We start from the raw sequence: 24,983 nt of genomic DNA, 5'->3' as shown, positions 1-24,983 counted from the left end.
AGGAAGACAGGCGCACAGAATGCACTCCGTAAACATTTGCTGAGCAGCGGCTGGATGAATCGCCTACTCTGTTCCTCTGGGCTTTCTGTTTCTATTTCCTGCCCAGTCTGAAGGGCTCCACGCCAAAGCTGGACTCCAGTCCAGGGACAAGTCCCTGCCTCTTCCCCCAGAACGTGGGTCCTTGTTCCCTCCACACTCAGTCCCTGGGCTGGGCCTACTTTAGGTCACATGAGAGGTCGCAGGAGCCCTGGAGTAGCTGCCCTTGGACTCTGCAGACCCCACCTTAACCCATCTGTCAAGTTTTCAGTTTCCAGAGTAATTCTGTGTGCCTCCCTCTCTACCCCATATCTGAGACAAGACAGCCACCCAGTGGTAATTTTTCTAAACTTTTGTTTATTTTATAGCAATTGTCATGATTAGAGAAGTAAATAACACATTTAAAAACCTTCTCAGGGCCAAAGGATGCCAGAGTATTTACAAACATATGGTGGGGGACGGTGGCAACATAAGGGTCTGGGGCTCTGGGGATGGGATTCCACCCAGGCCCTGAGCCAGGCTTGGATGCCGACGCCAGCCATCGTGACTGTCCTGCCGGCCACAGAGTGGGCTCGGGGAGCAGTGGCAGCCTTAGGGCTCTGCTCAGCTGGCCTGGTGGGAGACCCTCTAGCTAACCTGTGGCCCTGCCTCCCCTGCAGGGGCTCCCCACACCCCACAGGCCAGCTCAGAGGGGCCTCTGGGAAGCACCGAAGGACAGGGGGCAGTGTGGGGGGCACAGGGCTGGGACAGAGGGCAGGGATGACCCGGCCTGCCCAGGGGAGGACAGAGATGCAGACACACACGCACACACACATACACCTTCACAGAAGAATCGCGAGGGTTTTTTTTTTGTTTGTTTTTTGTTCTTTTTTGTCTTCTAAGTCTTCATGTTTATGATGTTATTTTTTGCTGTTTATTTTTTCTTCGACAGTGACATAAACTGAGGTAAACATCTGTGACCAACACCTCTCCTAAGGGGCACAGGGTCCCAGCCCAACCAGCAGAGGTGGTGGCGGCAGCGGCAGCAAGGCCCCAACAGGGAGGGCGCAGACCCGGTTCCAGTCCTGCTTCCTTGTTGGCCGCTGCTGCCCCTTCTCTGTGCCTCCGGAAACAGGGGCTGGGCTACAGAACTATGATCCCTTCCCCACTCTAACATCCTAGATACTACGAGGGAGAGACTCTCAGACAGGATCTTAACAGAGAGAGAGAGAGAGAGAGAGAGAGAGAGAGAGAGAGTGAGAGGGCGCACGCAAGGGGCATCTACTTGGAATCTCGCTTCCTTGTTATTGCAGGAGAGACAGGATGTCAAGAGGCCTAAGGCAAAAGGAGAAGTTGCGGCTGGGAGAGGTGCCCAGATGGGCTCCAGGTGGGCCGGGGGCAGTGATGGGGGGGCCTTCTCTGAGACTTGGCCCTTGGTGGGAGGAGGGGTTTGCTACTTACCTGGCATGTGGAGGGCCCCAATGCCCGCTGGGGAGGTGGGTCTCAAGAGGGGTGGGCACACCAAGGAGGGGTGGGGGCCAGGCCCTGGGGCAACCGCACAGTTTGTAAACTGGACCCAGGCAGGGCAGGGGGACCTATAGCCCTTTTGCGCGGTGTGAATGAGGGTGAATGGAGAGGTGGGGACTTCAGGCCAGAGGGGCCCCTCTGGTCAGCCTGGCCTGTCAGGGAGCCCCCTCAAATGGCCGAGAACCCCAGGAGGAACCCTGGAAGGTGTGGCCCGGGACAGTGGATGGGGCACTGCCAGGCAGAGGGAGCAGCCTCACCCATGTTGAGGTTATTGCGGGGTCCCAGGCCTCCACGGAGGGGGCGGGGTCGTGGAGTCGTGCTGGGTGAGGTTGGGTCCCTCTGGTCTGTTTTGCTGCCTAGGGTCCTGAACCAACCTGCAGGTGCCTCCTTGCTGGGTTCCCTGAGGGGTGTGCTGAACCGCAGGCCTGGAAGCCCTCTGGCAGCTGCCCGCTGAGAATCCTGGGGTGGAGTTACTGAGGCGTCTGGATGCAGCCACTGAACACACGAGGCTACACGCACACATGTGCACTCCACATGCACTCACACTGCACACACACCTATTCACACACTCACCCCCTCCCACTTCCAGGGCCTCCCATTCTCACACCCACACCCCAGTACCAGAAACTTGGGAGACGTGGGGATGGGGTCAGCCCCGGGCTGACCCCAGCAGAAACCCAGGAGAGATTCCCGGCACAGATCACCTGGCCGCCTGCCAAAAGCCCAGGCCCCTGAGTCTGGGCTGGGGCAGCGAGGACTGAGAAGGATCTGAGGTTTCCCGGGCCCGGGGAAGGTGCGGTGGGCAGGCGGTCCCGGCCCTGCACTCACTCCCTTGGCCTAGGGATGTAGGGGTCCCGGAGCCCTTCAGTTGTCCTGAAATCCCTGTGGGGGAGGGGAGGGCCGCCAGAGCTCCACCTCTCTGGCTGTGTGGTCTCGGCTGGCTGCCCTCCTTTTGGGCTCAGTGTCCTCATCTGGGGACTGGGTGGTGGGGAGTCGGGCCCAGTGTCTGCACATACACACTTCTGCAGCCTCCAGACATTTGCTACATTTTGCAGGGGGCCTGGTCCCTCCCCTCCAGCCTCCCAGGAAAGGGGCAGGTGGCCGCTGAGCGACGCCCCCGCCCTCAGCTCATCTCCCTCCTCCCAGCCAGTGCCCAGGGGCCCTAAGGCCCTTCTCTGCCCCAGCACTTCAGCCCCTTTTCGTGCCCAGGGTGGGGGTGGGGGGCGGGGAGGCCGGGAGGGCAGGACCGGGGGCGGGCCTGCAGGATCTGCCAGGGAGTGCAAAGGGCCGGGAGCAACTAGTCAGGGTTCCAGGGTTCAGGGAGGTGTGGGAAGTCTGCCGGCAAGCTCCCTTGCTCCTGGTGTCAGGGGGCCTCTGAATCCTCGGGCCTGGGGGGCTTGGCTCCTTTTGGTGGCGATCTCACCAGCCCGCCGCGGGCCGGGCGTCTACCACTCTCCCTTCTGCCGCCGCGGGGGGCTGGCCGGTTCGGCCCAGGGCGTCTTCCCGCGCCCCGGCCTGGCTGCTGCACGGCGCCCCGGGCCCGAGGGCGGCGGGGGCGGCTCAGACGCAGATCTCGATGGCCGTGGCCAGCACCACCTGCCCTTTGCTCTTGTCTGGGCGGCCGTCGGTCCTGCCGGGGGGCCCCGGGGGAGCCAGACCGGGCTCGGGCACGGGGACCGGCACGGGGACGGGCGCGGGCCCGGGTCCGGGCCCAACGGCGGGGGCCGCGGGCCGGGAGCCGCTGCCGCTCTCGGTCAGCACCGTCCGCTTGAGCGGCCCGGGCGCCTCGAGGCGCAGCGGCCCCGCGGCCGGCGGGCGGTCCCCGGCGGGCTTGCGCGCGCGGTGCGAGGGCCGGCGCCGCAGCTCGGACGTGAGCTCGTGCTTGAGGAAGCGGAAGACCTCCTTGGCCGGCCCGCGGCGCTCGGGCTCCAGGGCCAGGAGCCGCTGGAACATGCGCAGCGCCGGCTCGGTGAAGCGGCGCCACTGCGACGGCAGCCCCGGCAGGCGGCCCCGCTGCCAGCGCACAAACTCCTCGAAGAAGGCGTCGGCGCCCGAGGCCGCCTCCCACGGGAAGTTGCCGGTGAGCACGCAGAAGATGAGCACGCCGAAGGCCCACACGTCCACACCCGTGTCCACCGCGAAGCCGTCGGCGCGGCCCGCCTGGCACACCTCGGGCGCCGTGTACGGGATGGTGCCGCTGACCCGCTTCACGCGGCAGCCCACGCGGCGCGTCATGCCGAAGTCGGCCAGCTTCACGCGGCGGCACTCGCGGTCGAACAGCAGCACGTTCTCGGGCTTGATGTCGCGGTGCACCAGCTGCCGGCCGTGCATGAAGTCCAGCGCCAGGCCCAGCTGCTGCACACAGCGCTTCACCGTGTCCTCGGGGAGCCCCACCTGCGGCCGGCCAGACGGGAGAGCCGATCAGGGGCGCCGGGCGGCCCCAACCCAGTCCTCTCCTTCCCGTCCCCACCACCGCTCGCCTGAACTCCCTCCGGGTCCCTTTCCTGGGCAGATCCGGTGCCAGCCACCCTCCCTCATCCCAGGCTCCCTCCCTGGCCCCGTGGTTTCCACCTTCCTCACCTTCCCCGCATTTCCTGCAACAACTGTCCAGAGCGCCTACACTGCGCCAGGTGCTTTGCTAAGCGACCTATCCCGCACGACTCAACTCTGCAGCACATGATACATGCCGGTTTCCCTTACACCGAGGCCTTGTCACTTACCCAGTGAGCGGCAGAGCAGTTTCACCCTGGCCGACTGCAAAACCAGGTGCCTGGAGTCCCCCCGGGCACTCTCCCCACTCCAGGGCACCTCCTCTGGTGGCCCTGCCACCTCCCCTCTTGGGTCCCCACCTGTTGCTATGCAACTGCGGAGGAGGGGGCTGCTGGACTTCATCCCATCACCCTGGCTGCTCCTCATCTCACTGCATCATCTGGCTGACTGTGGAGTGTCTGTTTCCCCCTCTAGGACCAGAGCAGGACCTCGTCTTGTTTGCTGTGTATCCCCAGCCCTCCAAACAGTGACTGACATACAGTAGGCGCCTAATAAACGATTAAGTCGGGAGGCGCCTGACTCCTCCTCGACTCTCATACTCCGGGGACCCAGAAGACAGTCTCCCCTTCCTCAGCCACCACCCACGTACCTGAGGAGGAATGATGTCAAACAGGTCCCCGGCAGGTGCATACTCCTGAGCAAAGACGTAGCAGTCCTCGGTCTCAAACACTACATCGAAGACCTTGATAATGAAGGGGCTGGAGGAGAGGCTGTTGGTGATGCTCACCTCCCGCAGGAAGTTCTTCAGCTTAGTTTTGCTCTTGTTCACAAACTTCAGTGCCATCTTTGTGCCTGGCCAGGTGACAGTGACAGTGGTGAAGACCCCTCTCCCTGTACCCCTGCACCTCACACACCCGTGCCTGTCTGCACAGCCTGCCCCAGCCACAGTGCACAATGATGGCCCCAGCAGGTGTGACTCTCCTCATCTCACAGGTAGGAGACTGAGGCCCAGAGAGGGGAAGGAACTTGTCAAAGGCCATGCAACAAGTCAGGGGTCAGCCTGGGTCCTCCATGCCCAGCCTGAAGCCCTTGATGAGCAGGGCCTGTTGCTTCCTCCACCCTCTCATTTTCTTCCTGGCATACTGTGTACCTATTTATCTGTCTGTCTCGCCCACCTAGAAGGCTGCTCCGTGAGCACAGGAACCTTTGTCTTGTTTGCTGCTGTATCTCCAGTGCCGACAACAGTCTGATGCATAGTAGGTACTCAACAGATGTTTCTTAAATGGATGAATAAATAAGAAGGCACTAGACACGGAGAGATGAGGACCTGCACACGTGTGTGTCCACAGAGCACTTACACATCACAGGTCTGCCTTCTGCACTTCATGTGCACAGCTCACTCTTCACTAGGACCCTATCAGCTGGGCATTAATGCTACCCTATTTTACAAAGGAGGAAACCTAGGCACAGAGAGGTTAAGTCACTTGCCCAAGGTCACACAGCAAGCAAGTAGCAAAGCTCAGGTGACCCCATGTCCAGTACTCCTCCTGTTGTCCCTGTCTCCTCTGTGTGCAGCTGTGGGCGCTCATGCAGCCCCTGTCCCTGACTGGCTGTGTGGGCACTGCTGTGAGCCTACACTGTGGGGAAGGCATCAAGTTCAGGGGGTAAGCAAGAAGGCCCTGGAGCTGATTACTGGGGTCTCATTCTAGCTCACACCCTCTGTAGCTGCACGACCTTGGCTGAGTGATTGAATCTCTCTGGGTCTCAGAGTCCTCAGTGACCTGAGAAATGGAGACGGCCACACTGACCTCACAAGGCCCTCTCCCACCCGTTGTAAGCATGGTGCCCTGTTCCCGAGGACCCCCTCAGCTCGGTCCACCTCCCAGGGGGCTGCTATCACCGATATGCTGGTGATTCCCCAGACACCACCGCCGGCCCTGACCTCTCCCCTGACTCCAGATGTCCCCAGGCGCATCCCCTTGGCTGTCCCAAAGGCACTCTGGATGGCCCCAAAGCAGCCCACCCTCCAGTCTGGGCACTCTGCCCAGAGATTGCTCCCTTGTCCCATCTGCCTGGTCCCCTCCTCCCTGGGCCACTTCAGGCCACATTCTCTCCACGTGGACCACTGACTCTGCCTCCTGCTGGCCTCCTGGCCCCTACGGAGAGCCCCAGCCAAGTCCCCACTCCTGTCTTAGAGCTGGCCACCCTGCAGACACTCACCTGTGCCTTTGTAGGCTACCAGGTCAACCTTCCCATAGGTGCCCTTGCCCAGCTCCCGGACGAGTTCGTAGTGCTTGGTGACATCGCTTGCGGCCAGCGTGCGGAGGGTCAGCGCTTGCATGTCTTCAGTGAGGAGGGGCACGCCTGCACCCAGCCCAGGGGCGGTCCCTGGCCCACAGCAGGGCAGGGAGTGGGGCGGCTCGGGCTCTGGGCAGCCCACGCTCATCTTCTCCCTGGTGTGTGGCATGGAGTGTGACATCAAGCCAGGGTCTACTCCTCCCTCCCCAGGGCCCAGGATCCCTAGGGCTGGGTCCGAAGCCAGGCCGAAGATGACCACGAGGGGGCAACAGGCATCTTTGCTGCGTCACCTTTCCCCCAAAGCTTCAGGGCCAGGCCTGAGCCAGCACTCCCCAGAGCCACAGCCACTGCCTCCCAGCCCCTACTTGGGTACCGCTGGCCTGTCTCGTGCTATCATCCAGACACTGTGTCAGGCAAGGCACACGCTTTTATGTCACACAAAGACACGCCACATACTGAGTTCACATGAGTGCTCCAGTGCACAAGTACTGATCAGCACCTGCTGCTCGCCAGGTGCTGTTTGGAGCCCTGGGGACAGAGCACTGAACACATAGACCAGACTCCCACCCTCACAGGACTTACGTCCTAGGGGGGAAATGGACAAAACACAGTGAACCCATGAATGATATATTATGATAAAAGGTGACATGCGCCATAGAGAAAATAAGGCAGAGGGAGGGGCAGACGAGGTCTGAGGGCAGGGGTCTCAGAAGAAAGTCTGGCAGGGCGCTGCAGGTGTGGCCACACCCCCATCACAGAGGACAACACACAGCCTGGCTCAGGTACACACTGCCACAGCTGTAGCCCCAGGGCCCCACCCAGGCTCCCCAGACACAAGGACAGAATGCCTGTCCTGCAAAGATCCGCCCTCCCTCGTCCCTACCCTCCAAATTCACCGACCGACCCCTTCAATGTTCACACGAGCTGGGTGGGGAGGCCTTCCTGGATACACCTACCCCGTCGGGGGTACTGAGTTTGCCTCCCGATGGTGCCGGGGAGGGGGGCAGAGAGCTGCAGTGGGGAGAGTTCAGGGCTGGGTGACAGTGAATGCCCATCTGGAGTCTGCATTCCTCGTCTGTCTAACGGGGGAGGCTTAGACCAGGGCGCTGAGGCCCCGGGAGCAGGTGTCCGCGTGTCCGCGTCTGCGTGCGCGCCAGCAGGGGAGGCCAGCGCTGAATCCGCTCTAGGCTGGACCCTCGGGAGCTGCCTCCTGCTGCAGCTCCTCTGCCCTCACTGCCTTCTCCCTCCAATCCCAGGTGGACCACCCATTGCTCTCAGCAGCCGTAGCCCACCCCTCAGCCGCCACCCTTGCAGAACAACCCCGCGGCTCTGAGGGAAGGCACAGACTTGGAGCCAGACTGCCGAGTTTGAAGCCTGGCTCTATGACTCGCTATTTGGATGCCCTCGTGCAAGCGACTTCACTTCTTTGTGCCTCGTTTCCCCGCCTTAGCAAAAGGATAATAGTATCTTTTCCCTAAGGGTCAAAGGACACGAAATGCCTGGTGCACAGTAAGCACTCCCAGTGTCAGGTGTGGACGCGTTCTCACTCGGATGACCTCCATGCTCGCCTGCTGAGCACGCCTGGAGGCTGGGGGCAGGGGCGAGCCTGGCATCTTCACCCTGGCCCGGCCGCTCCCCTCCCAGGCCCAAACCCTTTTCTCCTCCTCTGCCTCCCCTTCCCCCTCGGCACGACCCAGCCTCCCACTTCACGCGGAGAGGAGGAGCACGAGGAGGGAACCTCCTGCCTCCCACCCAGCCCCAAACGGAGCTCCATCTGCACGTCCTCCCGGCTGGCTGGCGGGGCAGGGAGCCGTCCCCGCCCCCTCTGCTCTGGCTCCCGCCCCCTTCCGCTTCCTCAGGATCCTGCTCCCCCGTGCGGGCCCCTCCCCTCCATTCATGAGCCCGCCAAAGTCCCACACGATGCCCTCAGCGTCTCCAGCGCATTTCAGAGACCTGAAGATGGAGGGATGGCGCCAGGCCCGCTGACACCCAGCCCTGCCTGGCACCGTCGTCAAGCCTCTGCAGTCCCTGCTCCGGGCTGGACAGCACTGGGGCCCTCCTGCTGCAGGGGTAGAGTGGGGTGACATCTCCCCACAAGGCTTCCTCTGGTTGCAGGGCTGGAAGGGGTCAGCTCTCTCTTCTTATCAAATGTCCACCCGCTAGCTGAGGGGAAAGGACGCCGAGTGAGAACGACCTGCTCTTAAGTAGCCGGGAGAGGTAAGGCTGTTCCTGTGAAGTGTGGGGCTACCCCACCCCACCCCACCCCGAGGGGTGCTGATGAGCGCACACCCTCTTCATCTGGAACTCTTCCCCCTGCCCACCAGGAAGAGTTCCCGGCGCTGGGCTGCTATGCTGACCTACTTCTCCTGATGTGTGTGGACTCCCCAAGGACTGCTGAGGCGGGCGGGCCGCGCGTGTGTGGGCACATGTGTGCACACGTGTGGCAGTGCGCCCACTTCGGGCTTCGGCCCCTGTCAGATCAGCTTGGGCCGTTTTCCACATCTCCTGGGAGCTGCACTGGCAGCCGCAAGTTGCTAGAAGCCCTTCTTCCCTCCCCACCTCCCTCCCCCAGGGACTGTCGGGTGCTTGGCTTATCTCTGCTGCTTTGGCCTCAGAGTTGCCCTGGGCAGGCACCGGGCTTGGTGGGGGGCACACCTGCTCCCTCACCCCAGGCTCAGCCCATGCTCTGACCACTGCCCAGCTCTGCCTCTCTACAGCTTGAACACGCCTCTCCAGTGCCCTCCGCCATTCCTGCTGCCTGCCTTCGCTGCCCCCTGCCCCACACCCCACCTCCTTATCTCATTATCCTCAGGTGCCACTCCTCCAGGAAGGCTTCCGTGCTGCCCCAGGTGCCAATTTCTGTCTCTGAGGGGCCCCAGGGTTCAGACAGGGTCTGTATGTCTCTCTCTCAGGGCCTCTGTTGAATATGGTGGTCTCAGCTGTGTGTCCCTCTCTGTCCCCATCAACAGGCCAAGAGCGCCCTGGGGGCTGGTACTACATCAAATTCAACTCTTCCTTGTCCCTTCCCTTGGTTCCTAGGGTCCAGGTTGGGGGATCCTGTATATTGCTCCCCCTCACTCCTTCAACCTCCCTCTCCCCTCAGGCCTGTTCTCTGCAAGGTGTCAGTAGGAGACAAGGAATTAACCCGCACCCTGTCCCTGCGGCTGTGTCATCCCCCCAGGTACACACTGCCTCCGTCCCAGTTACTACACACGTGACTTAAGAGGCACAGTGGGGAACGATGGAAATGGCACGGGCCTTGGGGCTCAGCAGGCTTGGCCTTGATCCTAACGTGCGCCACTTTTTAGCTGGGTGACCTTGAGTAAGTCACATCACCTCTCCGGGCCTCAGCTTCCACATCCATAAGATGAAGAAAATAGTAACAGTAATAGCAGCGGCTAACACTTAAATGTACTCACTACGTCGGGCCCTGTTTGGAGGATGAACTCATCTCACTTTCACAACTCCATGAGGTAGGTATTATTATTATCCCCATTTTAGGGGTGAAGAGAACGAGGCACAGAGACTGAATAACTTGCCCAAGGTCATCTAGCTACTGCTGGCATTGGCTCCAAAGCTGGTGCTTTTAACCACTATTTTTTCCCCCAAGTCAGAATGTGTGAACATCGCATCCATATCCCTCAGTATCTGAGTGGGGAAATGGAGACCCAGAGAGGACAGAGCCTCAGCCAGGGATGCGCATGCCGTCACGGAGCTCCTGCAGAAAGCCGACTGGGTGCCAGGCACCGGTCCAGGTGTGCCACGTGTATGAACTCAATCCTCACAACAGTCCCCGAGGCAGGTGGACCAGCTCCTTTTTCAGGTGGGGACTTGAGCCCAGAGAGTGAAGTGAGACACATCAGCCTCACTGGTGGTTGAAGGCATAGACGGCTGGCATCAGGGGGAACTTGACCTAAAAGTATTTTACCTTCGTCTCTCTCACTGCCTCCACCTGGAGAAGCAGCCGAGGACCTGACGGCCGTGAACTTCCTAGCACCAGGCAGCAGAGGTCCTGGCCAACCTCCATTCACCCGGTGTAGCTGGTGCTGCATCCGTGCACACTCGAGCTGGCTGTGCTGCCCCAGGGGACCCCACGTGACCTGCACTCAAGTGTGTGCCCTCACTGGCCCCGAGGGAGGCCCTTGATTCCCCATCTGGGGTGCGGAAGGCAGGAGGGCGTCACCCCGTCTTCATGGCAGTGGTTGTGGCCCTGACCACAAAGGCTCTGGCCCCATGGGCTGGGTCTTCCGCCACAAGCTTGGAGGGCCACGGTAGTGGGGGGAGAGTTTCCCAAGCAAGAAGCAAGACCGAACCATCTACCACTTCCTGTTGGCAGGTGGCTCAAGCTGGGTGCCACTTTCATGAAAACAACACCCAAAGCGTAACCCAACTCAGGCCTACTTTGGGACCCCCTTCCCCAGCACAGGCACACACGCACACACACACACACACGCAGTGCCAGTCTGGCAAAATTTCACTCACTGAGTCCTCGTAAGTACCCTGAGAAGGGGGCAAGATGCCTCCCATTTTAAAAATCAGCTTAATTGAGGTATAACTTGCATATCACAAAACTCCCCCGTAGCAAGTGTATAATTCAATGATTTCAGTAAATGCACAGAGCTGTGCAACCATTGCCGTGATCAAGTGATGCTTTCTACTTTGTGGATAAAGAGCAGAGGCCCAAGAAACCTCTGACTTACTATGGTTATGGCAAAGATGACTTCTGCCCTAAGTCATGCAAACCATGACTTACTATGGTTATGGCAAAGATAGCCAACTGCCCACCAAAGCTTTGTGTTCTCTCTTCTGTAATACAGAGCTGTTTTGGAGGGTGGCTGTCAGCAGGGAACTGCATTTCTCCTCTCCCCTGCTTCCAGGTGTGGTCACCTGGGGTGGCCACCTGAGACTGGTTTTCCCCAGTGGCATGGGAACAGAAGTGAGGTGTCACTTCTAGGCTGGAGCTTTTAAGAGTGGCTAAAGTTTCTTCCTCTTCTTCTGTGGCTTGATGCAGAGGACTCCAGGGCTCTAGAAGATGGTGGTGGAGCTACAGGATAGGAGGAGCCTGGGTCCCCCGGGTGTGCGAGGCCTCCTGCCGATGAGGACTACCTGCTCTGTATTTTGTGAGCCAGAAGTAGACTTGTTAGGCTGCTGAGATATATGGGGCTTATTTGTTACAGCAGCTAATACTGCCCTAATTCAAGAGTTATGTAGCAAGTAAACAAAAGAGCTAAGATTTGAACCTCAGTGTTTTTCGACTGCCTGGAATGTGGCCAGACAAGGTAACCTGGATGGTGGTAACACTGGCAACCAAGAATCCCGTTATAGGAGTAGGTGGAGGGTGATCAGCCTGTGAAGGGAAGGGAGACTGCTCTTCCCCTGTCTTGTGGGAGGATAATAATACTGGCAAATATTTACTGTTTACCATATACCAGGTGGTACGCTAACAGTGGATTAAATCGTTTAATCGCAAGATGTCTCAGAGGCAGGTGCTACTATTATTACCCCCACTTTACAGAAGGGGATACTGAGGCACAGATGGGCTGAGTAACTTGCCCAAGAGCTAATAACTAGCAGAGTGGGATTTGAACTCCGGCTATCAGGCTTTAGATCCCATGCTCTTATATGCTGTGTCCTGCGAGGCTCCTACAGGCAGACCCAGGCAGACAGCAACTCAAAAATGAGACAGTTCTCACAGTCTCACAGTCTCACACAGGGAGGAAGTGCGTTCTCTGCCGCTGGGAGCAGAGAAGCAGATACTGGAAGCCCATCTGTTGGGGGAAATCAATGCGGGGTGAGGCTGGACCGAGTCAGCCAGGCCTTTCTTACTCTCACTCTGGGAGTCTAAGGTTCTCTGTCCCCATGCCGGGGTCCCCTCTCTCAGGTCGCTGGACCCATGCTATGCCCTTAGCACAGGCAAACCCCAAGGGTATCCTCAACAAAGCCCTGGCCTGGAAGATGCCACTGAATAGTAATTGTGCCTGGGTGGGTCCCCTCTCTGGGTGACTCTATTATTAAAAATCCCTGTGAAAAAGCAGCCACGAGGTGGAATTTCAGGTACCGAGGGGGGACACGGAGCCCCTCTGGCTTCTCTCACCTGCTTCACTTTGCTTCTGTCAAGGGAGGGGCTGGAGCTTCATCCCCTCAGCCTGCGTGGCTGAGCCAGCTCCCCACACCCCGCATTCTCCGCGTGCCCGCCTCCCCGTTTCTCCCCTCTAGCCCTCCCCACCTGCAGGGTCAAATAAATTGTCTCAAGACCGGATTTGACCTGATCCTTGCCTTGTTCTGCATTTTCAGTGGTTCCCTGTATCAGCCTGTGGTGTTTTCTTTGCCCAGCATCACTTTCCCTTTCCCCAGGGAACGGTCCCTCTCTCAGTCCGGTGGTTCAGTAGGGCTGTCCCCACTCTGGCTTTAAGCGCAGGTCTGACCCAGGGCCGGCCAACCAGGGGATCCATCCCATCCGCCAGGTCACCGTTGACTGGTTCAGAGATGAACACGTGACCAAAGGTGACCCACTGAGATCTCGCCTTAGGACTTTTGCTGAACTTATCAGGAAAGAGATACGTTCTGACCCCTGGGCTGCAAAGCTGGAGGACACGGGCCTGGAGCTGCTGGGGGCTGGCTGAGCCACCATGAGGGGAGCACCTGGCCGAGAATGAAGCAACAGAGACAGGCAGAGCAGAAAGATGGAAAGACGTCTGATGGTCCAGAGCACCTGCCTCCAGACATGCTGAAAGCCAGTTACATTCCTGAATGTTTGTTTCATGAATCAATGCATTTCCTTTTTGGCTTAAGCCAGTTTGAGTTGAGTTTGTGTAGCTTACAGCCTAAGGCCTCCAGACAAGCATATCTATTTGAGCCCAGGCACTGTGCTGGGTGCTAGCACAGGGTGAGTAGGTTAGATAGAGGGTATGAGATAGAGGGTATGAGCCTACAAATCAAGGAGGCAAATGAAGGACTCAGATAATCATGAGGCCAGGTAGGCCATGATCAGTGCTCCAACATTTCCAAGAAGGGTCCTGGCAGTGGGGATCAGGGCACCTTCCCGGAGGAGGTGACACCTTAATGGGCCTTGGAGGGGATTAACAATCTAGCAAGAAACCCAAGAGCTCCTTGAAAGCAAGCCCCATGCCTTAACCATCTCGCTATTCCTAGCACTTAGCCAGCGTGTGACAAATGCCCGGTGAGTAATTCTTTACGTGTTTGGGAAGCTGTAACTGTTTATATCTTGGCTTTCCTGAATGTGACCCTGCAGGCACATAGCTATTTTCCCAGGGGCCTGCGTGAGAGATCATTAGCTCCATTTTACAAGTGCAGAGACTGATGGCCAGAAGAGACAGTGATTTGCTCAAAATCACATATAAAGTTAGTGGCAGGGCTGGGCTAGAAGCCAGGGCATCTGCAGGGCAAGGTGCGGTCTCGCTCTAACAGCCCCAGCCCCAAGCACAGCAGAGATGGGAGTGGCTGTGAGTGACACTGGCCACTGTGAACAGAGAGGCTGGAGTGCTGTGATGAGAATAATGAAGATAATGGAGAAGAAATTTACAGTAAGAGCTAACACTTAAGGAACCCCTGTCCTGTGCCAAGTCCCTCAGGTAAATTAACTCGTCAAATCCTCACAACATCCTGTGACATGCGGACTGCTATTCGCTCCAATTTACAGACAAGGAAACTGAGGCACAGAGCAGTCATGTCACTTGATCAAGACCGTCCATCAAGTGGTAGAGCCAGGATTCAAATCCAGGCATTATCACTGCCGTGTCCAAAAGCTTAACCACTGTGCTTTACTATCTCTAAAATGATACAGTTAAAATGATCATTTATTTTCTCAGTTGCCAATTCTTTACATTGCTGCTGCCATTCAATCTTCACAGCAACCCCATTTTACACATAAGGATGCTGAGGCTCTCGGGGGTTAAGCAATTTGCCCAAGGTCGCTCAGCTGGTAAGAGGCAGAGCCAGGAGTTGAACCCTGAATGACTCCTGCTCTATCTCCCTTTTCCTACTCTTGGTCTCTGGTTTGCAGCCAAGGCCTCCCTCCAGCCCCATGTCTTCAGCACCACAGGTGTGGACAGCACCCGGGCCAGCCCTGCACAAAGTGCAAGGCTAGGGGAGGCCGGAGGAGGCTGGGCAGAAGGATGGAGGAACGGCTGACAAACCAAACCCAGGCCCCCGGGGCTGAAAAGGTATGTGTGGATATATGTGCTGCCGTTTATCTAACCAACTGATAGATGTTGGGTGTGCTCAACCTTTTGCTGCCGCAAACAATGAGTAGCCTTGTACATCAGTCATGTTGTAGTGTGCAGGTGTGTCTGTATGATCAATTCTAGAAATGGGTTGCCAGGTTAAAGGATGAGTGCATTTGGAATTTCTGCAGAGAGCTCGATGTCCCCCAGAGGGCTGTTGCACTGGCCCTCCCCCAGCCATGCAGGGGGAGGGCTGCTTCTTGGTGGAACACAGCAGCTGCTGCCTGCTCCCTCACCCTCTCTGGGCCTCCATATCACTTTGTTTAGTACGTTACTCTGAAGTGGGGGAAAACAGGAATAAGTTCCTCATTTGCTTGCATGTGCATAAAGTAACTCTGGAATCAACCAGACACTAATGAACCCTCAGCACTCACTCCCACTGGCCTGAGTCGTCAGCAGCGACCTTCTAACTGCTCCCCCCCGCCCCCCCAACCCCAATCTCTTCTTGACACAGCAGCCAGGGAGCCCATCAAACCCCAATCAGATCACATTACCCCCCAGGTCAACACGCTCCACTGGCTCCCATCTCATTCCAAAGTCCTTACAACGGCCCTCAATTTACCCCTCTGACCCGCCTCCTCCCTCCCTCTGCTCCAGACACACTGGTCTCCCTGCTGTTCCCTGAACACGCCAGCTCCCCGCCTGGTGGCTGTTCCCTCTGCCCCCAGACATCCACATGGCTCATTTCCTCCAAGTTCTGCTCAAACAGCACCTTCTCAACTAGGGCTATCCTACTGCACTCCCTTTTCCTGCCTTTATTTTTTTTCCCCAGTAGAGTGTATCACTGTCTAATGTAATGTCTACTGTGAATGTCTCTTTTCCCACTAGAACTTAAGCATTGGGAGGGCAGGGACTTTGTTGGGCTGGTCTTGTTCACTGCTGTACCCCCAGCAGCTAGCACAGTTCCTGGCACATAGTAGGCACTTAACAAATATTTGGTGAATGAATGAATAATGAATGAATGAACAAATGAATGTCTGAAGAGAGAAGTGGGAACTGAGCAAATAGGGGCAGGGCGGGAATTAAACTTTTCACTAGGTACAATCCTGTTGGGTCTGGAGGGTGTAAGGAATCAGGCATGGCTGGGGGTCCAGACAATGCCAAGGGAGAGTGTGAGGAGAGGTCGTGCCCACCCGCCCAGGCTCAGCACCCCAGGGTGGTGTCCCCTGAGAGGGTCCTGGGGAGGAGTGGTCCAGCTTGATTGCCCTGAACTTCCACATGGAGCTGGCCTGTGCTCAGGAAGGTGGGGGCAGCTGGGAGCCCCCTTGACACCCACCCCTGATGGGAGCCCTCCCCCTACATCCCCAAGGCCAGTGCCCAGTCTGGTTCAATGCCACTTAACACCTTCTCGGAAGGGTATCCCTGACCCTCATGTTTTTTACCCCAGGGCAGAAATCAGTTCACGTGTGGGCTCTCCTATTTTCTGCCAGGGAGTGGGGGGTCCAGAGCTGGGCCCTGTCACCTCAGAAAGAGGCCTGTGAGTTGCTTGGGTAAGCTCTGGCCTCTGCTGCTGGTCCCCAGGGAGCCCTGTCCAGCTCCCCCGCCCATAGTTTTCCAATCTGTGAAATGAGCCATTTCATATCCCTTCATGGGTCACCGAAGTCTCAGTACGCTTTCCCCTGAAAAATGTCCCCAGCCACCACATTCACACTTCTACATACAACACCAGGGGGTCAGGGCCCCAGGGAGCCCATAAGAAAGTCCAGGTAAGTCCTCTCCCTCCCCTCGGTCCTTTGACACAAATACAGACTCTGCCAAACATTCTATTCAGGGTCAAAAGGAGGAGGAGAATATTCTCAAATCTTTTCGTCTTCCCTCATGGTGCAAATTCTGGCTACATCCCCTCTCGCTGTGTGGCCTAAGCTGTGGGGTCATACACCTGCCTAAGCCTCAGTTTGCCCATCAGTAAAATGGGGTGAGAATGCCTGTTTAACATAATGGGTTTCTGTAAGAATTAAAGGGGCACTTCCTACAGTGCTTGGCACAGAGCAGATGCTCAGGAAGAATCTGCTGGGAAGAGGGGCCTGAGACCTTGGTTCCGTCCTGGACCCTGACAACTCTGCGCCGTCTTGAGTGAGGCTGTACGCTCACTGAGTCTTGGTTTTCTATGCTGGACATGGGGGCCGTTTTGGCTTTGCTAAATCTTACCCCCAGAACCTGCTTGAGCCAGGAAGGACCTTGGAGATCACGTGGGCCAGCCCCGACATTTCCCAGGTGGGAGACTGAGAGGGGGAGCTGAGACTTTCCCAAGATCAAGCAGCAGAAGCTGGAAACAACATTCTTCCCACTGCCCTGCCCACCAGGGGCAGCCTGGGGTTCCCTGTGCTGCCGGGCTCCGCTTCTGGCTCCAGCCTCTGTCTCAGCCTCCCCTCCCAGCTGGTGCAGTCTGCCCCTTCCCCAGGGCACATCCTTGGTGGTTATTAATAGCTGATGCTGCCGCCTGCCTGCAGCTGGTGCCCAGAGTTGGGACAGACCCTCCAGCCAGGCCCTGTGGGGAGGTGGGAGCCCTGGGCCTCCTCGTTCCCAGCCTACCTGTGGCAGCCCCTGTGGGTGTGGGAGGAGGCATGAGCCTTGTTGCTGGGTGACGTGGGCAGCCCGGCACTCAGGGGCCTCACCTGGGTGTCCACCAGTGGACAGGGGCTGGCCAGTGGGGAGATGGCTGGGTGAGCAGAGGCTCCCTGAAGAGATGAGCCCTTCCTTAGCTAAGGCCTTCACCTGTCCCCTGTTCCCTGAGCCCCTACTGAGGGATGGAAGTGGGGATGTAGCCTAGCTTAGGAGCCTGGAGCCCAGATTCAGCCACCCCTGGGTGGAACCAGGTCACCAGCATGCAATTTTGGGTAAGTCACTTACTTTCTCTGTGCCTCCATTTCCTCATCAGTAAAATAGGGTTAATAATACCTTAAATAGGTTGAAGTATTATTAATAATAGCTGACATTTATGAGCCACCTGAAGTGTAAGTATTTTATACAGATTGACTCATTCAAACCTCATAACCATCTTAGGAGAAGCTGCCATCGCTATTCCCATTATATCCCTCACAGCTCAGGAACCCGAGACTCAGAGAAGGGACGATTAAGTAACGTGTCCAGTGGCACACAGCTAAGGCGTGGCTTAGGGAGATCTGCCTGGCTCCAGAACATTCAGTAAGTATTTGCCAAGCACCTACTGTGTGTTTGGGTCTGGAATACATTCACGAACCAGACAAACAGCCCTGTCCTCAAGGACCTTATATTCTAATTTGGAGACAATGATAAAGGTAAGTAAGAGACGTCAGTCAGACAGTGAGAAGTCCTAAAGGGAAAAACAAAGCAGGGAGAGGTGAGGAAACGCCGGAGGTGGGGAATAGGATTGTAGATGGTGGGGTGAGGGGGGTCAGGAAAGGCCCCTGAGAAGGCTACAAGCACGTGGAGACTAGATCTTGTAGGAGAAGAGCCCTGCTGGCAGAGGCAAGGGGGGGATGGCAAGGGCTGTGCTTGGTGCGCTCATGGAACAGTGAGGAGGCCGGCATGGCTGTGGAGTAGCAGGTAAGGTGCAAGGGGCCAGAGCGGAGTGTAGAGGTAAGGGATGGGGGGCAGTGGGCAGGGCCCTGGAGGCCATGGCGAGGACCTGCCTTTCACTTGGAGATGCATGCCAGACTCCGGACCTGGGCAAAGCCTTCCTGAAGCCAGCCCATGCGCCAGGCCCTGAGAGGCCAAGAGACAGCAGGAACCCGACTCCGCTGCACTCGGAGACCCCCAGTCCAGCCCCCAGCAGCATCCCACCACTGTCCTTGGAGGGGCTGAGTGAGGAAGGAATAGGGGAGCCTTACAGACTTCCTTCGAAGATTCCTCTGTGCTGCAGCTCTCGGCTGTCGTGGCCCCAGGTGAGAAGAGGTGTGCGGGCAGTATGTCCAGGAACGCAGCCAGGGCCCAGGTTAGGTTCTGCCGGGTCCTTCTGGCTGGCCGTGGCCTGTGGACTATGTGTGAATGATGGAAGAGTGGGCAGAATCTTCTCCGAATCCTAGATATGGAAGCTTGAGTAAAGACCTTCACTCCGAGCCTCCATTTTTTTTTAAAACTGTACAAGTGGGACTAGCATTTCTGCTCAGGGCTTCAGGGGACTGATGGTAACAGCAAACCTTAAAGGGTACTGGGTGCCACTCACAGCACTCTACAAACCTCCATCACTTAATCCACTATGAGCCTACAAGGCAAGTACTAGTATCGTCCCCTTTTTTGTAGGTGAGGGACCTGAGGCACAGAGGCTAGGCACCTGGCCCAAGATCACACAACGAGTTTAGAGGCTGTGCTTTTGGCCACTAACCCATGTTAACTGTTGGCCCCACTCCCTCCCAGACACACTTGGGGTCAGGGCTGGCAGGTACCCAAGCCCTCGGGATGGGATGATCTCCCTGCAGGACTGTGGGCTCCAGTTCGAGAGTAGGAAGCCTTCCTGCTATGTTGGGGGGCCCAACAGACCAGAAGCTACCCTGGGGCAGGGATTTGTGCAGCTTCAACAGGGCCTGACCAGGAGGAGGACGAGGCAGCTCTGTCCTGTCCAGTCCCCACCCCTGCCCCTCAGGGCCATCCCAACACCCAGAGGCAGGTGGAACATTCTCTGCCTCTCCCAGGACTGGCTAAAGCCACAGGGAAGGAGAGCAGGTGCAGTGGGGAGTCACAGTGGCTGGACCCACTCATTTGCATACCCCGCTGCGGGTGGCAGAAGTATTAAGCAAACACTTAAGGAGCAGGCAGAGCTAAAAGTGCTTTATCATTTAATCCTCCCCACAACTCTAGGAAGGAGCTAGTATTGATATTATTCCCATTCTACATGCGAAGAAACTGAGGCATGGAGGACACTGCCTCATCCAAGGTCACGTAGCTAGTGAGTGGTCAAGGCAGTCTGATGCCAGTTTCACCAAAACCTTTGGGGGTTCACAGAGCTGGGCTCAAATCCCCACTCTGGGTTAAGGAGGTGCTGCTCTCGGTGCTAAATGAGAAAGGATGTCCAGTGGCCGGTGTGGGGCACTTGACACTGAAGAATGCTTCCCTCCAACCCTGATATTACATGGTTCCCTGAATGGGGGCTTAGCGGGGAGTCTGGACTTGTCCCCTCTCCAGACTGTGGCCAAGCTATACGGTGGGTGGAGGGGAGGATGGGGAGAGGGTGGACAGGAGAGGAGAGGGGGCTCTAACGGGCCCCACCAGGCCTAACGCCACAGCTTCCTGAGACCTAGAAGGGGGACCAAGGGAATAGGGGAGGGAGGGGGCAGTCTGGAGAAGACTAGGTCTGTTGGAGATGCTGGTCCTGGCTCTGGCCAGAGGCCCATCTGCCTGGAGGAGGAAGCCTGGGGACAGAAGCCTGGCAGGCACCTCACCTAGAAAGCAGCTCTGGGCAGGAAGAGGACCTCGACTACAGCTGCCATATGTATGTCCCACCCCTCAGGCATGACTCTCACCCTACCCCACCCGTAGCAGGGGCAGGTAGGTCCTTAAGCACCACACAGAACTGCCTCTCAAATACCTGCTTCGCCTTTCCTGGGGACCAAAAGCCCTCTGGCTCCCCCAGAACAGCTATAGGAAGACCAAGAAGACATTACCACCAAGGGTTACTTACCCACTTGCCAATGTGCCCTTTCCAATAGGAGCCAATAGTTTCTGAGCACTTTTCACATGACAGACCCTGTCCTAGGCCCTTTTCATGCTTTAGCTCACTTAATCCCCCTGTTGACCCTGAGGTAGGTATTATCCTTGTTTTCCACATAAGTAAAATGAAGCTCAGAGAGGTTAAGTGACTTGCCTGAGATCACACAGCAGCTAAATGGAATTCAGACCCAGAAGTCCAGAGCCTGTGCTCTCAACTATAGTGCTCTGCTGTCTCCTTTGGCCTTGGGCTGCTGTAGACCTTCATCCAGGAAGATGGCACACTCCCTTCCAGGGCCATGCCCAGGGGCTGGGGCCCAGTGCTGACTCCTGACCCCTGGCTCAGCTACTTAGTGTCACCCACTGGTTTCCTTAATGTTTAGGGTATGTCAATATTTTTGCATGACTTCTGCATCTAGGCCCGCACGTCTCCTGCCCGACCAAAACTACAGCAGTTTGGATTCAGTCCTAGAAAGTTAGAACAAGGAGGAAGATTATGGCTGAGAGAACCTCTAGTCCAATTCCTCCCTGACACATGGGTAAACTGAGGCCCAGAGGGCAGACCTCCCCAAGAGTCCTCAGTAGGACCTGGGTCTAGAACCTTGGACTTTTGCTCCTGGGTAAGTAGGACAATTAAAACAGGTTTTTGCTGGCTGAATCCTTCTAATCTAGAGGAGGGGGCACAAGATGGGGCCCAGAGTGGAAAGTGGGACCAGGCTGGAGATGCTTCTGGCTGGAGGAATCCAGGCTCACTGCACCACTTAGCCCTAAAAGCTTCGGAGGGACACTGCTCTGTACAGGTTCTAACTTGGCCATGGGGGAGGCAGGAAAGACACATGTGTGCAAACACACACAGACAAAGGTCACCCTCTGAGCAAACATTTTCTGGCCTCTACCCTAGGCCTGCAAGACCAGATGCCTATAAGAGGGGCCAGCAGGTCATGGAAATGAGTGAACAGGCCAGGTGGGGCCTGGGTCAAGCTGCAGGGCGATAGCCAATCTAAAGAAGGTTGTCATTCTTTGGTTCTCGCCTGGGCTTATCACAGCATCTGATTTTCCAAGAGGATCCAAAAATCAATATTTGTGTGTGAAACTGTATGTTTGTTTAGCATTGGCAACAAATACAAACATGAGAAAAGCACTGTTTGGATCAACAAGGTGTGTCTAGCAGTTGTGTTTTACAACATGTGCTACACAATATGCTGGGCTCTGGGTTAGACAAAGCCGATGCAGCAGGGAGGGCGCAGACCTGGTCCCGCCTCCTGGAGATCGGAGATCGGAGTCCGGATGTGGAGACACACTCTCACAGCACATATAGACACGGGCCACCGTCTCCCAGCCACCAACCATCCATCAGTCTAACTCTACTCTCCACCCTGTACCAGCTCAGGTCAGATCAAAAGGGGAGGTGGAGAGCTGCCCTTGAGCCATCCTATATGGGGCTTTCCAGGTCAGGGGAACAGCACATGGTAGAGGGAAGGACAGACAGGAGGCAGAAGTAGAGGCTGGAGAGTGAGGAGCGGGAACTGGCACTCAGGAGGTGGTTTCGGGCCACACTGCAAAGGGCTTTGATGCCGCTTTATTCCAGACTCAACGGGGAGCCTCTGCAGGTTAGCGAGGAGGGAAGATCTTACTTCCTTGTCCCCCTCTGGTCTCTTGATGGTTTTCCCTAGTCACAGTGACTCAAGTCTCCACTCTTTAGCCTCTCACTCCACTCCCTCACTGGTGGGTCATCTGACAAGGCCCTGGGCTCTTGGGAACCCCCCGGGGGAAATGAACTCCTTTAGAGATGGAGAGGACACACCTGGATGCTTCTGCCGCCCAAGGGCGATCCACATCCACCCCACCGGCTGCAGAGTGAGTGGCCCACTGCCGTTATCTCTGGGAGATGCCACATGCTTGCCCAAGGTCACCCAGTCTTCAGGGCAGTTGGCTCCCCCCACAGCCTGGGCTGAGGGGCACTGTCTCAACTGTCCTTGAATTTGAAGGTGGGGCTGCCAGGGCTCTGGCCTGGAGCTCCCCAACCTCTTCTCCGGCTGACCACATCCTACCCCTTAGGTCCATGCCAGCAGCAGGTGGGGGTGGGGGCACTTGGTACTGGGAAGCGGGGAGAGGAGTAAGCTGCTGCCCAGGCTCAGCGCCCCCAAGTCTGCAGCACTATGTGGGCCCCAGGGTAGAGTGTGGGACCAGGCTGGGGATGCAGATCCTGCTGAGGATCAGATGCTTCAGGAGTGGGGTCAGAACCGGTCAGCTGGGCCTGACCAGACCCACCCCAACTGATCCAACCAAGCACAGCCTGGGCAAATTGAGAACAGCCCAGACATCTGATGAACAGGAAAGATCAGGAAAGAGGATGAAGTGGGAAAAAGGACCTTGACTCCAGGGCCTGGTACATCACAGACACTAGCTAAAGGTTTGTTGAATGAATAAGTGAACAAAGGAACTCCTGGTGGGGCTACCTGTACTCAGAGTCCTACCTCCTTCAGCATCACTGCTCGCCCGCAGAGGGCTCAGAGAGAGGAGGCTGGTGGAAACGCCAGCAGCCCAGAGTGTGTTCCCTCGGCATGGTCCAGTCCCTTCTTACGATCTCTGATCCAGAATTCCAGGATAAAACATCCCCTGGGCCTCTCATCTTCCCATGAGCTGCAAGGCCTGGGGTTCAGGACCTCACTGAAGGCCAGGCTGGGGTACTGCTTTGTACACCACCTATAAAGCTACAGTGAGAACCTAGAATGGTTCCTTGGTTGTCCAGGATACACTGACCCCACCTGAGGTTTGGCCCTGGGTGTTTTGGAGGTCAGGAGCAGAAGGGAGGGCCTTGGGTTTGCTGCCCCTGGGGTACATGGGGACAGAAAGGTGCCCTGACCTGAAATGGCTTCTTCTTCCAGACTTCCTCCCTTCCGCAGAAACCAGAGCCTCACTTTGGAAAGGGCTTGTCCCTTCCTGTCCTGAAGGGAGCACGAAGCATGGCCTGGGTAAAGATACCCCTTCCCAGCCTGGGTTGGGGGCAGTGGAATCACAGAGAAAAGAAGGGAATCCCACCCATTCTCTCAAACACACCCCTTCCCTGTCTCTCGCAGACAAAGACACACACACAAAGCCCCATCCATCACCCTAGGGCCACACACTGCAGGCCCCCTCACCTGTGGACACCCCAAATCTTCTCTTCCCAGGGGGGGACTTCACTTGAGAACTCAGCCTGGCCTTTGGGGGAGGGGTATATACACTCCAAGGACCAAGGATCCAACAGCTCCAGGCTCACAATTTTGGGGGGTGGACTCCTCACCCTCTTCCCCCTTCTCTGTGGCGCAAGGGTCTCTGCCACCACTCCCCCGCAGGGCCGGGAAGCTGTGCCCAAACCCCGGGGCCGGGGTGTGGGGTGGGGGAAGGGAGAGGAGGAGGGGGCGGCTCCTCCAAGCGAGACACAAAGAGACGTCCTTCAGCCTCGGCTCCATGGCGACGCTGGGGAGGGGGCGGTGCGCACCCAATACTTCCTTCCCCACCTGCAGGGCTAGGGACCTCGGCGGCCACTCACCTGCTGCCCCTCACCTGGGCCCGGCTTACCTGGGCTGGGGCCGCGGGGACGCCGCGGCAGGGGGCCTGGGCGCCGTCTCGGTTTTCGTCGTCAGCCCGGCCCGGGGGGCTCAGGGCGCCACAACCATGGGCTGGGATGAGAAGGGCGCCGCGAGGGGCTCAGTCGCCCCAGTCCTGGAGCTTCGAGGGGGGGGTCCCAGAGGCCTCTTGCTGGTGAGGGATAGCTCTTGCTGTCCTCGGGTCCCTAGATTTGGGGTTTCTGTGAGCCGGAATCGGGGAGGGGGGGAGGTCTAATACCCCTGATCTAGGGGCGTTCTGAGCTGGGTCTTCGTGTCTTGAGGTGTGGAGTTGTAATGGCCAGGATCTTGAGAAGGGGTCCCCACAATCCCGGACAGGGGGGTCACTGCGTTCTAGGTCTTGTGGGGGCCCAGACTGAAGAGGGGGTGTCTTCGCGGAACCGCAGGGAGGTCGCTGTCTTCTGAATACGGAGGTAGTCTCCGCCTTCCCCGGCTGGGGAACAGCTCTGTGTTGGATCTGGAGGGGCCACCCGCTTTCCTAAGGGTCTCTGGGTCCTGGATGTGCTGGGGGAATCCCCACGCTCCCCGGCTGCGGGGGCTTGCAGAGTCCCGGCCACCGCAGGAGCTGGGAGGAAGCCCCTCAGCCGCTGGGGGGCTCCGTCGCCGCCGCTACGAGCAGCCCGGCCCGGCGGTCCCGGACCCCGGCCTGGTCCGGGCTCTGGCTGCGGCTCCTGCTCGCGCTCCGCCTGGTGCTCGGGCCCCGGCCCCGGCGCCCGCCCGGGCTGCGCTCCATCGCGGCATCGCGGCTCCGCCCTCCGGCCTGCGCGCACCTGCCCGCCTGGCCCGCGGCTCCGCCCTCTGGCTCGCGCGCCGCCGCCCGCCCCTTTGTCCGCCCCGCTTGGCGCGCGCCCTCGCGCACGCGCACTAACTCCGGCGCGCTCTCGCCCTCCCGCCGCGCCCTCCAGCCGCGCGCCGCTGGGCGCAGATTCTCCCCTCACGGCGAGAGTAGCGCGCGGCGCCCCCACCCCGCCTTCCGGCCGCGCTGGGTCCTAGCGCCCGAGGGCTGCTTCTTTCTCCTCCCATCCCCGTCTTTTCTAGGTCAGAGCCCACAAGGGGGCGAGAACGAGGTTAGAGAGGAGTCGGGGGAGTGTGAGAGGGTCACCTGGTCCAGCCTCCTGGCTCCTGCGGGACCAGACTGCCCCAGACTGTCCCAGTCTGTTCTTGTGGGGCGGAGCCT

General features: G+C 58.0%; 1 protein-coding gene and 1 long non-coding RNA gene across 5 annotated transcripts in view; one reads left to right on the top strand and one right to left on the bottom strand.

Moving 5' to 3' along the window:
* Positions 1-373: 373 nt before the first annotated feature.
* SBK1 (SH3 domain binding kinase 1) overlaps positions 374-24,983 on the bottom strand; it is a 50,284-nt gene continuing 25,674 nt past the window's right edge. Inside the window, exons 1-5 of one of the 4 annotated variants that reach the window (XM_060122934.1) lie at positions 23,760-24,523; positions 18,383-18,573; positions 6,253-6,485; positions 4,682-4,884; positions 374-3,936 (exon numbers count right to left, since the gene is read on the bottom strand). In XM_060122934.1, the coding sequence (XP_059978917.1) occupies positions 3,103-3,936; positions 4,682-4,884; positions 6,253-6,478 (1,263 nt within the window). In that variant the 5' untranslated portion in view covers positions 6,479-6,485; positions 18,383-18,573; positions 23,760-24,523 and the 3' untranslated portion in view covers positions 374-3,102. Of the gene's footprint in view, positions 3,937-4,681; positions 4,885-6,252; positions 7,083-18,382; positions 18,574-23,759; positions 24,524-24,983 lie in introns of those variants that run through there. The other 3 variants (XM_060122936.1, XM_060122935.1, XM_060122933.1) reach the window with 3 other exon arrangements.
* On the top strand, positions 8,324-11,551 carry LOC132505060 (uncharacterized). The gene is made up of 4 exons (XR_009535225.1): positions 8,324-8,547; positions 8,655-9,511; positions 9,639-9,803; positions 9,941-11,551. It is a non-coding gene; the product is annotated as an uncharacterized LOC132505060 (long non-coding RNA).

The sequence above is a fragment of the Lagenorhynchus albirostris genome, chromosome 15, assembly GCF_949774975.1.
Source record: "Lagenorhynchus albirostris chromosome 15, mLagAlb1.1, whole genome shotgun sequence".
NCBI lineage: Eukaryota > Metazoa > Chordata > Mammalia > Artiodactyla > Delphinidae > Lagenorhynchus > Lagenorhynchus albirostris.
Note: the sequence above shows the minus strand (reverse complement) of the source record. Positions and strands in the feature narration are given on the sequence as shown.